At 44.6% G+C, this 13290-nt stretch overlaps 1 protein-coding gene across 1 annotated transcript; it reads right to left on the bottom strand.

Annotated features, from left to right (window-relative positions):
- Positions 1–202: 202 nt before the first annotated feature.
- GPR161 (G protein-coupled receptor 161) lies at positions 203–13284 on the bottom strand. Its single transcript, XM_051780999.1, has 9 exons — positions 13271–13284; positions 11614–12292; positions 10926–11015; positions 10150–10183; positions 9571–10059; positions 8320–9044; positions 6720–6824; positions 4232–4351; positions 203–2904 (listed from the first exon to the last, which is right to left on the bottom strand). The coding sequence occupies exons 5-9, from the start codon at positions 9936–9938 to the stop codon at positions 2657–2659; spliced, it is 1566 nt and encodes a 521-aa protein (XP_051636959.1). The 5' UTR covers positions 9939–10059; positions 10150–10183; positions 10926–11015; positions 11614–12292; positions 13271–13284; the 3' UTR covers positions 203–2656.
- Between the last annotated feature and the right edge of the window lie 6 nt (positions 13285–13290).

Raw genomic sequence — 13290 nt, 5'->3', positions numbered from 1 at the left:
AGAGAGCCCTGCTCGACCCAGAATGCCTCCCCGTCCTGTGAAAACTGCTCCAGGCGCTGCCGCTGTCAGGCTCATCCTGGGAGCTGAACGTGCTTTTAAAAGTAAAACACTTAAAAGATGAATTCAAGTTGAAGTAACAGTAGTGTAAACAAATAGCGCAGACCATCAAGAGCCGGAAATAAGTGTTTGGGTTTTTTTCCTCTTTTGTATTTAGGATGGGGAATACAGTTTTACAAAACGAGTGCATTTCTTCTTTAATGACAACTCAGGTGAGAGAATGACTTGGGTAGTAGCAGAATTACAGAAGGGTTATAACGTGTATACAAAAATATTAACAACATTTACACTGAATAACGGATTAGTGACATTAACACTGGAGCCAAATTCAGTCACGGTGTAAACTGACACAACCTGCCTGAAGGCTGAATTTGGCTCAGTACCTGTGTGAAAAATGTGCTTTTTACACAATACTAACGATTTTGTCCTTTCACATATGCCCTGGAATTTTTCTGCCTAAACACAGACCGTTTTGGGCCGGCACCGACTCCACCACAATGCATACATACTGTGTGCCCTTTTCACATTCAGCAACGACTTTGCTCAGCTTGTTCCGAAGCAGGAATATTGAATAAAAGGGATGCACACAAAATACTTCGAGGCAAGCAGGCAAGCATGTTCCTTCAGGAGTGTTGAGTACTAGAAGCAGCTGTGATTGTAATGTTAACGATAGCAATAATGACCTCACTGCAGGGCATTTCCTGGCAAATACTGGGATTTTTAGTTTTGCTTTTCTAACGAATGCCCACAGGTGCCAATTTATCTAACACACTAGAAGCAAAAAATGCAGGAGTAAGAACCTCCCTATTATTGTTTTAGTCCTGCATTATGCAAAGAGCCATCTTATTGGAGCTTAAGTGTTCTTACTGTAACAGCCTGTTCTTAAATCAGCAAACCATGTACTGAATTTTAAGTATGCAGTTATATTTTGCATGGGAACTTAATGGGACTCAGGCAAGTTCATAAAGTCAAGTTGCTTTGTCCAGAGATGGACATAAGCTTGTGCTGAAATACATTTCTGAGTCAGGAACACAGACAAATAGGATGTCTAAATACAGTACTGGACTGAGGCTCTGCCTCACGACACTTCTGTGTCTCTGAATAACTCACACAAAGACAAAACTTAACAAGTCTACACCCAGTTTTTGCTCAGATGGAAACATCCTACTCTTGATTTCCAAACAATCTCCAGCAAAACCTCATACAAGCCACTTCTGGGGAAAGGTGAAGGCACAGGGGAGCAGACACAGAGTAAACAAATGCAAATCCTTGGTCCTTAAGTCCATTTGCTACTCACTGCCCACCCCCAAGGAATTATCCTGCTCACTTTTGTTTCCCTCTCCTTGAAATATGCAGTAAGGCAGGGCTGTAACCCCTTCAAAGTACAGAAGGGGGTAGCCCAGGAAGGCACAGAAAGGTGAAGCTGGTTATACTTGTATGATCCACCTAATCCTTCTTTTCACAACAAACCTTTCCACCTTTGCAGACTGTTTCACTGCCAGCAGCATGACTGTGCTGAGTTCCCCTTCTTTGGCAAGCAGGGCTGATCAACCTTCTCACAAAGGCCTAACAAGGTAATGTCTGTACAGTGCTTAAGAACATGCAAAGTGCAATCTAAGTGCCAAATGTTCTTATTTTTGAGATTAATTAATACTCCAAGAAATAGAAGCACTGAGGTCAGTATAGCTTAAATACTACATTCCCTCATGACTGAAAAAAAACAAAACACCAAAACAACTCTTTTCTCTCTAGAAAAGATGAATCCTGAATATGAAGTGGCAATATCTTGTTTATATTCTGTCAAGCTTAGCACAGCCACAGAGTACCCTTTTAGTAAAAGCAAAACCAGGGATGTGAGCTGAAGTTCTCAGAGAAACTAAAAATTCTGCATTAACGATTTCCTCAAATACCATCTTTATGCTTTTCCAGCACAGGTCTGCTCCCACCCACTATATCCAGAGAGGCTGGTGCTCCATACCTCTGAAGCAATGCACAATCCACTGTCAGATCTGATGTGCCATTCTGATGGCTGAACAAACAGAAATATCCCCCAGCAAAGGTAGGTGGGACTATAAGCTGCGTGAGCTTTCTGAAAAATTCAGGTTTTGCCCTCAGTAAAGTCCATGCTCCTCATCTAGAAGTCTGTGACAGTAAGGCTGTATGTAGTTTCCCATGTACAAGCTCCTATCAGAGCACTCCAGCTATCAAGTATCAACTGATTATCCTGGTGTTCAGAAGATGATGAGTACAACAATAAATTAAAACACTGCACATACTTTTCCTGCTTTTTTCCTTTATCAGCTTTGGCCAATAATGGACCCAAGATTCAACAGACTAACGATCTGGTCAGCGAAACCAAACCCTCCATTCCTATGAACTGTGTGATAAAGACATGGCACAGAAAAGTCAATAGCACCCTAAACAGTAAACAAACACTACTGTAAAATGCTGATGCAAGTACCAAAATTCAGCTGGCTTTCAAATGTTGAAAAAACACTGAAAACATTCCGACAAGGTATCCTGGTTCTGTTGAAACACTAACAGCTGCAATAGGTCCTGCTTAGTGGTTTTGTTCTCTTTTCTTACTCCAGTGCTGGTGTCAGATATTCCCTTCATCGATGCTCTGCAACTTCAGTCTTTGGCTGGCATGGGGCCTGGCACCACGCCGTGTGTTCATGCTGCCTCCTGGCAGAGTCCGCACCGGGAACAGGGCTCCTGGTAAAGCATCTTCCCCAAACAAGCTGAGTTTCACATCAGCTTCAATAGCTCTTGCTAGACTGGTTGCATAACTGTCCAGAGATTTATGGACTTCGGCTTTTACGTGAAGAACAGAATTCTTTGCAGCTTCTGGGAAAAAAAGAGGTAAAAAAAAGGCAGCATAAGTGTTGATCAGCACGGCTGTGCAAATGCTTTAAGACCAATATTGATCCTTTTTTACAGGTATGATCATGTCCTCTGCAAAATAACTGTTCTACAGAGCACATTTGCCAACAATACTCAGGCTTTCAAAACCATTCTATGAACACAATATCCCAGAGTGACCTGGGATACACCTGCTCTTCAGTGCTGGTGCAGTTGCTCTTGTAGCATCTGTATACTTCTCTACCCACCAACATGTTGAATAACAAAGGTGTTCATCCTAAATGTAACTCTTCAGTGAGGCTGCTGAAATAATTTAAAGTCTCAGGGATCCTGAAAACCCTGAGACTTACCAGAGAGAATTGCTAAACCTGTGAGGAACTTTTTCACTAAGACCTTCCTCTTTTGCTCAGACAAAAAATTAGATGTCAGCTCCCATGTAATCACTCATAAAGATAATGGGTATATATGATAAGGTATTTGTACAAGGAAATATTCATCTCATGCTGGGAAGAGGACTAAAGTGAATTTTGCTAAGATGCTTAAAAATTCCATAGAAAGGATTCTCATTATCTCAGGTTTTATTATTACTTGAATCTTCAAGGCTTTCTGCTCGTTTTCATACTGTCCACAATCACGTACTGTTTAGAAAATTAGGTTGTTAGCCTTCTATTCCATATTATTGTAACTACCAGAGTAAATTAACTTTCCAACATTTTACAGATGATCACAGCAACGCTTTGCTAGCAGAGAATCAAAGAGTGATTTGACTGAAATAAGTGCATGTTGTTTATCTATTTTCACCCATATCTGCTGAGGAACATACCCAGCAAAGTGAAATAGAAGTTAAGTAAAAAAAGTAAGTATAACAGAATGAAATTATATTCAGACTATTCAAGTGTGTAAATAGAAGAATTTCAAGTTTGTGAATGATAAAGTTGAGAGGAGGCAGCAAATGAGGAACACAGGGATATTGCAATCAAAATATGAGCACAGGAAAATATATTCTCTGAGAAACACAAAACAGACTGCAACAGCCACCAAGATAAATGGAGTTGCAGAGAGGATACTGCTGTGCTATATAAATGATATGTATGCCGGCAATCCCAGCTTCTAACTTGTCCTTGTCTGTTGTTACTTGAGAACTAGAAGAAAGACCTGATCTTGCTTTCTCTTGTACCTGCATGAATGGTGAGGTCTGTCAAGGCAAAGAGTGATCAGTGATGTTGTAAGACAATTATGAAGGTTCTGAGAGACTTCCTGAGCAGGCAATATAGTTAGTTCTGAGCATTTACATACTTACCCCTAAACTCACCTTTGATTTGCTCTACTTCATCTTCAAATGTCACTGAACTCCTCCGTCGAGGAGGACAGATGCAGTGTGGGGCATGAGGGCCATCTGAGCTATAATCTTCAAGAAGCATTGTATCTGTTCCTGAAACAATGCAAGCATTCTCAAGTAAGACAGTAACACCTGGATACAATGTCCTGGCAAAAACTTTTCTGTCTATAGCAGTTCCTTCAAAAGACATCTAAACTCAGCTTTTGGGAGTAAACTTCAGCACAAATTAAACACTGAAAAAGAAAAGAATGAGGTCAGAGTTTTCATTCAAAGGATTGGGAAATCTTTTCTCACTAGCCATCTAAAACTTCAAGCAGCTTCAAAATTCTCAGCTGAAGAGCTTATAATGTCAATAGGACAGCAGATAAAGGTGAAACCTTACCTTCAGTAAATAAAGGTAAAGTTGAGAGCAACTTCCCCCATTTCCTGATGAAGACAAGAGGCTAACAGTGGCTACCCAAGAGGCAAACAACCATAGCTGCCAAATGTCTGCTTGTAATCAGACCTGGGTAGAATTTGAACTGCAGAATTTTTCTGTTCAATTTAGTTTGTCTCTAGTAACCTACTTTCACTTTCTTGAAGTGTATTTTAATGGGGAAAAATCCCTTGCTGGTTGGGAATGATTTTTGTCCAACGAGTCTTTTTTCCAGTTGAGGATTTTTTTTTTTTTTTAAATTTCACCTCCCTGAATCTGCTTTGCACCTTTCCAACATAAAATAAGAGTTTAAAAAGCACAAGGAAATTCTTGGTATCTCTGCAATGCTTTCACACAGAGGGCAAGGCTGCAGCCTACACCTTCCTTGTAATGCTGGTCTCTCTGCTGCATAAAGGAAAAGCAGAGTAAGTATTTTGTGGACACACTAGGGCACTGCTGAGAAAGCAGTCCTCAGGGAAGCTGTTGTTGGAAGACACAGATTGCACACATTCAATATATGGCACTCTACTATCAATCCATTTACTCCTGTGATGTGACAACAGACCTAGGACAAAGTCCCTTCCAGATTTTTTAACTCCTCTGGATAGTGATTTCATATCCCTCTTCACCCACTTGACTGCTTTTGATCTGAAAGCAGTAGACTCTTACTGATCTACTAGGGTACCAAATCCTCCTCAGAAACATAGCATGTAATGGAAGAGTGGCACTAGAAAGATATATTCTTTCATGCAGTAGAATTTTAGTGCTTTTTTTCAAACGTGGCTGGTGAAGAAACTAGCTTCTTATTCTTACATGGTGGATCTTTTTCCTTGGAATAACTGATCTTAAGGCAACATTTCTAGTAATTTGGACTCAGGTCTCACTTCGTATTTTGTGTACAGCTGGCACCACTTGGATTTTTTCCTCTTTCATACTTTATCTGTTTTTCATAACATGAAAAGCCCAGTTTCTGTTTACCAGGGAAGATAAAGACACAACTGCACTATAGGCCACGGAATCACGTACTACATGCAGCAGGCAACATTGAAGAGGGACTAAGACTTCTTGCTGCTCTTCAGTTCCTCACAGCAAAAGTATCCAGTGAAACATTATTTCACAGTGCATCACTGTATATCCATTCCCAGGCTATGGACCATACTCCCTCTTTAACCAACAGTGGCACTTCTAACAGCACTCACTATCTCTTTAGTTCGTTCATTTGTTTAAAGTGCTCACTGTCCTTCAAAAAATGGTAACACAACATCCACTTTACTGACACAGGTTTACCAGGATGTTGTTCTCCTTTATCACATAAAGCTGCAGAACACCCACAACAGGCATAAAACTACCAGCATAAAAGAACACCATAAATAAATCCCAGCTCCGCAGTTTTCCTTTACAAAAGAAACAAACCCCTTACACCAAGCGAATGTTAGAAGATCACCCTCTGCTGTCTCTGCAGCAGAAATACTCTTAAACTAGGGCAGTTAAGGAGTGGTAGCTGAATCAACTGCCACAAAAATCTAGCAACAATTCTGGATAGAAAATTACTGGCAGAACTGTTTTTCCCTTTTCCAAAACAACTTCAATTGAGAGATCTTAAGTAGTGATGAAATCATAAGCTAAAGCCATTCCAAGTGTTTATGTTTACATTGCAGGATGAACAAAACAAGGTCTCTTACAAAACAAAAAAAAGAAGCACATTCTCCACAGCCCTTTGTTGCTCTGTTCCTTGTGGATACAGGGAAAGTCTCCAAAGAACAATAGAAAACTAAAGGAGAAGGGCACAAAAGCAGTGAGTCTTGTTCCCAGGACACATTAACAAGGGAGGGTCATCATTCTGTAAACAGCATTTTGCAAGTAAATATATTGAGTGCAAGGAAGGAAAAAAGCAACTGCAGCAGTTTTGTTGTAACAGCTGGAACAGATGCTTCATGTCATTCATCCACCAAGAGACATCTGTGTGTGTAAATACTGACTATCCCAGTGAGTTCTGCCAAGTGCAAGCTTCTACCCAAGTAAAGAAAGCAAGAGACTTGTACTTACCTGAATCCTGTGAGCAGCTGAAACCCGTGTCTCCTGTGCTGCTGCTGTTTCCTAATGGCCGTCCACCTGCCATGAGGGCAGTAAGATGAGGAGATAGTCCCAAATCTGCAAGAAAGTTTTGTTCTTGTGAATGTTTCAGGGGTTTGCAATAGTAAAAGCCTCTTCCAGTAATACTCACTGTACTGCTTTATTTATTATTCTGCTTATAAAACTTACCTTGCTGATTCGGAGTGCACAGCTTCTGGACTTCCCATCTTAGAAATCTGATCAGCAGCTCTCAGGTATTGTTGGAGTCTTTCCTTAGGGAAAGTCTCCTTTCTACCTGCACCATCTCCCTCCCACTCTTGTTTCAACTACATGTATTTTATGAGCCGGACAGGCTGAGCACCAAGTGTATATGCTCACAGGGATGAGAATATTTGCCAGGCACCTTCTAGACAGAGAATAACATGGTAGCCACCAGCAGCTGTTACAGGCCAGTAGTGAGTAACAAAGTTTATGAGCAAGGCTAAAGCACAGACATACCTGATTCTGAAATCTTCAAAACAAGAAGGGAAGAGATCCTAGGTTTTTAACAAAGGTGCCTTCTTTGAATCTCACTTCAAGATTTTGTTTTGGGTTTAGTGGGGCTCTATTTCCCCTTCCTGTCAGCCTACAGCTAATACACCTGATAAACTTGAAACTGTCAGCTTCTTATTGCTTGGAAAGAGAAAGAAATTTCCTGTCTTTGCCCTTCCACCCCAGTTCCCAGTGTGTTCATCCATAGCATCTCCTGGATACAGATTTGTCAAAACTCCTGCAGCTTGTGATGTGGCTGTAGCTGCAGAATCCTTTCATTCAGATGACAGTCTCTCCCAGTAATTCCAGGCTGCAGAAAAGATAACAGATGCCCTGCTGCTCTCACCTTCCTTCTGCATTTTAGATCTTCCTTCCCAATTAAATAACTTCAGTTCCTGCCTCGGCATGAAATATCCCTCGAAAGTGTTCTATTTTTGGAAGCTTCTGAACAGGGCAAGGCAAATGATGAAAAAAATCAGAATGTCATTGCATTGCTACTTTAAAAAAACAAAACATCACCAAACCGAGCAACTGAAGCTCTCAGCCTGCAACATGGGGAGACACCAAATAGTTCTATTTTTACATAGTTCTACTTTGTTAATGATCTTTTCTTCACAATCATTAAGCCTAAAAACTGAATTTACAGTAACACCAGTGTAACTTCAGTGGATCTCAGAGCTGTAGCATAAAGCCAGGAATCACAGAAAAAGTGTAGAAAAAGTACTACTGGTAGAGCTCAAATGTGGGCAACACAAAAGGAAATGCTTGAGAAAAAAGAAAATAAATATTTTTTATTAACCTTAACACTAGGTTTTTCTCTGGCTGAGAAAATTTTACTAGAGTAGGAGAAACACGTTAACCACCAAAAAAAAAAACTAATTCTCCTCTCAAGTGTCAGCGATAACCTGAGCAAAAGACTGATGAAAACTCCAGAAACATCCCACTTTTTTTAGAGAGCCCCGAAACATGCCAAGCACACAGACATGAAACCTTGCTCTTCGTAGTATTAAGGAAGAGTGTCCTTTGCAGCCACACGTCTTACCTGTGATCCTGTTGGAAATGCTGAATAACCTCGATGTCCTCTGCCGCTGAACGAAGGACTCGCGATAATACCGATCCCCAAAGCACATCCCTAGTAGTTCCTTGCGCACTGTCTTGTTCCACAGTCCATAAATGAGCGGATGGCAAATGGCACTGGAAAAGGACAACCACGTAGCCAATGTCTCCAAAGCAGGGGAAATACTGTTTTTTCCCCAAAGTGCCTCTGATGTAATTACTACCATGTAAGGCCCCCACGTAATCACGAAAGCCCCGATGACAACCACGATGGTTATGAAAGCTTTGCATTGGTTGGCTGAGTAAACGACCCCTTGGAAAGCATTCCTTCGGCTGCCAGACGAGGACGTGGAGGTGCTGGAGTTTTTCCTCCCGTTCCTCTGCGAGTCCTCCTCCACGATGACGACGCTACCACAGTGGATTTTGCGGGCCTTAATCCTCGCCACACGGAATATGAATCCATAGCAGATCATCATGACCACAAAAGGCAGCAGCGCGCACCAGATCTGCCAAAAGGCAGTGTAGCCGGCCTCTTTGTGCCAGGCCGCCACACACATCCACTTGAACTGGTCAAACTCTAAAGACGACCAGCCGAAAAGAGGAGGGAGGCAGCCAATAAGGGAATGCAGCCACACGTACACAAGAGCTACCACTGCTCTGTTGCCCGTTATCTTCATTGGGTAAACCATCGGGTACAGGACAGCATAGTACCTGGTGGGCAGGAAAAGCAGTAGTCAACAGAAGCACAAAAGACATAGGACAAAGAAAGGAACATATTTTAATGATGTTGATATCTAGCCCTTTCTTCTTCAAACATCGAACCGGGCACAGGGACCCTGTTTCTAAAAACAGTTACATGTAAAAATACGTATTGTTGCAGTGAAGACTGTCAAACTTGGCTGAAGGCACACGCGCAACTATTAAATCTGTTCTTGTGTGTGAGTGCATGCTTAGGGTAGAATTTGGAATTTTAAGTCATTATTTCATGTTTCTCAAGTAGTGTGTTATTCACCATCAAGTGCTAAAAAACTTTAGATGCACGTCTGCATTTTGCATTATGATGACATCACTTTGTCATGGTCCAGACCAAAATTTCACAAGGGGTTGAAGAAAAAATGACACTACAACTACGCCATGTTACCCTCTGCATTGCTTCTCAACTCTGTGAACAGCCAACAAGTCCCTCTATGAGACAACTAGGCAATTTGTTACAATTCATTAAAAAAGAGCAGCTTACCGGTCTATAGCTATGAGTCCAAGGGTCAGCATGCTGGCTGAGCTGATCAGCATGTAGAGCAGGGCTGAGAAATTGCACCAAACAACTCCGAAGATCCATTCTCGCCTGATGGAGCTGGTGACAACAAAAGGCAGCACCAGTACAGAGAGCAGAAAGTTGGAAAGGGTCAGGCTGAACACAAACTTGTTGCTCAACGTGAGAAGGTAAGACTTGCGATACAGGGTGACGACAATCACCAGGTTGCCCAAACAGATGAAAATAGCAATGACGATGATAGCAATGGACTCGGTGACTCTGACTGCCCCATCTTCCTGCGTGGTGAGGTTCCTCAGGCCCTTCACGATGCCGAGGGAGGAATTGCTGCTCATGGTCAGAGCATGCAGAGCTGGAGCAGCCAAGACATGCTGAGCACTTAGAAGCAGAGCAACGCTCAGAAACACTCAGGCAGTATTTCTTCAAACTCCTTCCAAAGACTGGAGGCCCTTTTGCCTGTGTTAAAATTTACCTGTAGTAAATTTTAGGAAATCATTTTACTTTAAAATTTTCTAAGAATATTACTTGTTTCTAGGTCATACTTACCAGCTGTGCATCTTACTTAGTCCCTTCATCTAGCCTGTGAAGAAACAAGAACATCACTATCAGTCTTTGTTTCTCTTACTTTAAAGAAAGCCACTTTTAAAAAAAATGCTGCCTGTTTATCCCAATTGTTACCTTGTATTCTGCCTATGGAGCGTTTGCTGGTGGTCTGGGGATGCCTGGCTAATCATACCCTGCTGACTCTTTCTTAACAGTTGCTAAGTAACATTCAAAGACTTGGGAACCATTGCATGTACTCTCCCAACATCGCTTCTCCATGTTCATAATCACCTTAGCTACAGATGTGATTGTATTTTGCTGCCAATACCAAAGGACTGGGGGAACTGGCTTTCTGTACGTGAGGTTTGAAAAACACTTCCTTGCATTAAGCCAAGGTCTATGCTACAGAAATGCTTAAGAACCTTTAATCCTTGACTTCTCAGTCTTAGCATCCATCCCACTGACTCAAAACCTCATTTTGTGAAACCTTGTTATTTCTCCCAATTCCTTAGCCTATTGCCCACTGCCTCCAACTGCCATTCACCATTCAATCCTTCACCCATCTGCAAGACAGCATACCGAAAAATAAAACCCAAGCCAAACAACCAAAAAAACCACCACCAAAAAATGCAAATATGCAGACCAGGAAAGTAAGAGTCCATTAAACAATATGACATTGATATTAGAATTTCTTGGAAGTTGGGGACTCAGGGAAAGTCATCTCAGCTAATTCTGCGGCTATGCCCAACCGCGGGTCCCAGACAGCCAGGAGTACTCACAGAAATGCTTCCATCTGCGTGGCTGCTGTGGCCTCAGGCAGCAGTGTCAGTCTGGAGAGACGCCTTTTTTCCATTTTTATCTGTACTTTCCTAAGAGCGTAATTAAAGACATTACTAGGCCAATACTTTGTAGAAACACAACTTAGCTCCTCTCTAGCGAAGCTGTCTCAGGCTGTTTGCAAAAACGCCTCCCCTCGAGTTTCTCTCCAAGCATGCCCGCACCACCTCTGCGGGCCTGTCCAATACTTTTGGACCGCTGCGCGTTTTGGGAAGGCGGCTTTTGCCCGCGGCCGCTCCCGGCACTGGCGACTCCCGGGGCACCCGGCGCTCCCCGTCCCCTCGCGGCCCCGCTGCTCACCGGGGAGTGAAAGCGGCCTTCGGCAGGGGTGGCCCGCCTGGGGCTGGGCAGGGCAAAGAGCATCCCATCACATCCCGGGGCAGGGGCAGTATCCCATCCCATCCCAACCCCGGGCAGCCTGACCAGGCGTGCCGGCACACAAAAAGCGCGCGGGATCCAGCTGGGGGGCGCTTTCGCCATTTTGCCCCCGCTCTCCCTGCGGCAGCGAACAAAGGGCTGGGACAGGGTCCTCCGCCCTGGGCATCCATCGCCTACCCCCCCGCCCCGGGGGCGAGCGGGTCCCGCCGCCGCTCCCGCCGCCTCTGCCCCGCGCCCCGGCTCCGCACTCACCGCCCGCCGCCGCCAGAGTGGGACGGTCCTGGTTACGGCGCCCGGGACCCCCCAGAGCCGCGGCGGCCCGAGCCTCCCCCACCACGGCCCCGGCCCGTCCCTGCCCCTCCCGCCGGCCCGCCCCGCCGCCTCGTCCCGCCGCGCCCCCTCCCCGACCGCCATGTTCCCCGCGGCCGCCCGCGAGGGGCGAGCGGAGCCTCCGAAATCCAGTAAAAAGTGTGTGTGGGGGGGAGTGGATATCCATTTTACACGGATCAGGTGAAGCGAGTTGCCTCGGCACGTAGTACCAGGCAGTCGCAGAGGGGCAGAGCCAAATCGCTAGACCTCCGAAACGCTATTAAAAGTAACACAGCCAAGATTTTGGGAGGAGTTCTTCCTCCCACCACCACCTGAAGCAAGACACCGGATATAGGTGTCAGTATAAAGTACACAAATCTTCGTTCGCGAAGCCTAGCCATGATGATGAAAGTACACAGTATAAAGGGTGAACGATAATTAAATGCCGTGCTTGTGCATCACTAAGGCCTTTGAGCGCAGCGGACGACTGCTCTGACACGAGCTGTGCTATGTTTTGATTGCTCCGGGATGTTTTTCATGATGCGGACATCAGTTTCCCGTAGCTGTTCTCTCAGCTTGCCCCTGTGCTCCAGCAGCAGGAGTGGGACCGTGTGTCTTGTTCCTGTGCCAAGGGAAATTCTTAGGGAGTTAAGTCTGCCCTTTCAGTGATGCAGAAAAGCAACACAACCACCTCCCCATTAGCAATGGAGTAGTAATTTATGTGTCATTTTCAATCAGTTCTACTGATGCTTTTCTACAGGATTTTTTAAGTTGTCATCACATTTCGACATTTTTAAAAGAGCATCTTTGGACAACATTCAAGAACCAGTATGTTAAGAACCATACCCAACCCAGCACAGGTGATTCCACAACGGGCAGAAACTGATACCTAGGAAGTTCCACTGCCAACACAGCAGAGGGCATTGTGTGATGAAGCCTGGAAATGTCTGCTGCACCTTTGAGCATGGGCAGGGAGATGGCCCGGGGCCGTCAGAGGCTTTAGAGCTCCCCAGCTCCCACCCAGCCGTCCTGCTGCTCTCGGTGAGGTACCCGTGGGGAAGTGGCTGGAGGTACGAACACCCACGGGGCACACACATGTTCTCCACCAGCTGCCACAGACCGGCTCCCCGGGAATGGGGGCACAGGGGAGCTTGCTGGCTCCCTTTTCCTGTGGTGGGCAGAGACTAGAGAAAGGTCTGCTCTCCCCATGGTGGCTCCAGGAGTGCAGAGCAGCACGGAGCCCTCCATGTGTGGCAGCACCTCCCACCTGCCCCCCACACGTCACCTCATAGAATGGATCAGGTTGGAAGGGACCATCGTGGGTCACCTGGTCCAAACTCCCTGCTCAAGCAGGGTCATTCCAGAGCACATTGCACAGGATTGTGTCCAGATGGTTCTTGAATATCTCCAGTGAGGGAGACTCCACAACCTTTCTGGGCAACTTGTTCCAGCACATGGTCACTCACACAGTAAAGAAGTTCTTCCTCATATTCAAGTGAAATTTCCTGTGCATCAGTTTCTGCCTGTTGCCTCTTGTCCTATTGCTTGGCACCACCGAGAGCCTGGCTCCATCCTTTTAGAATTAGATATTTATACACACTAATGAGGTCCCTTCTCAGC

This window comes from Manacus candei, unplaced genomic scaffold, assembly GCF_025592945.1.
Source record: "Manacus candei isolate 608988 ecotype Guabito, Panama unplaced genomic scaffold, ASM2559294v1 h1tg000014l, whole genome shotgun sequence".
NCBI classification, from domain to species: Eukaryota; Metazoa; Chordata; class Aves; order Passeriformes; family Pipridae; genus Manacus; species Manacus candei.
This window is presented reverse-complemented; position numbering and strand designations above follow the sequence as displayed.

Coding starts and splice junctions, on each gene's coding strand:
- GPR161 (XM_051780999.1), bottom strand. CDS start 9,938: ATGAGCAGCAATTCCTCCCTCGGCATCGTGAAGGGCCTGAGGAACCTC. Junction 4,352..6,719: donor CAGCTGCTCACAGGATTCAG/GTAAGTACAAGT, acceptor GCATTGTTTCAG/GAACAGATACAATGCTTCTT. Junction 2,905..4,231: donor TGAAGTAGAGCAAATCAAAG/GTGAGTTTAGGG, acceptor TTTTTTTCCCAG/AAGCTGCAAAGAATTCTGTT.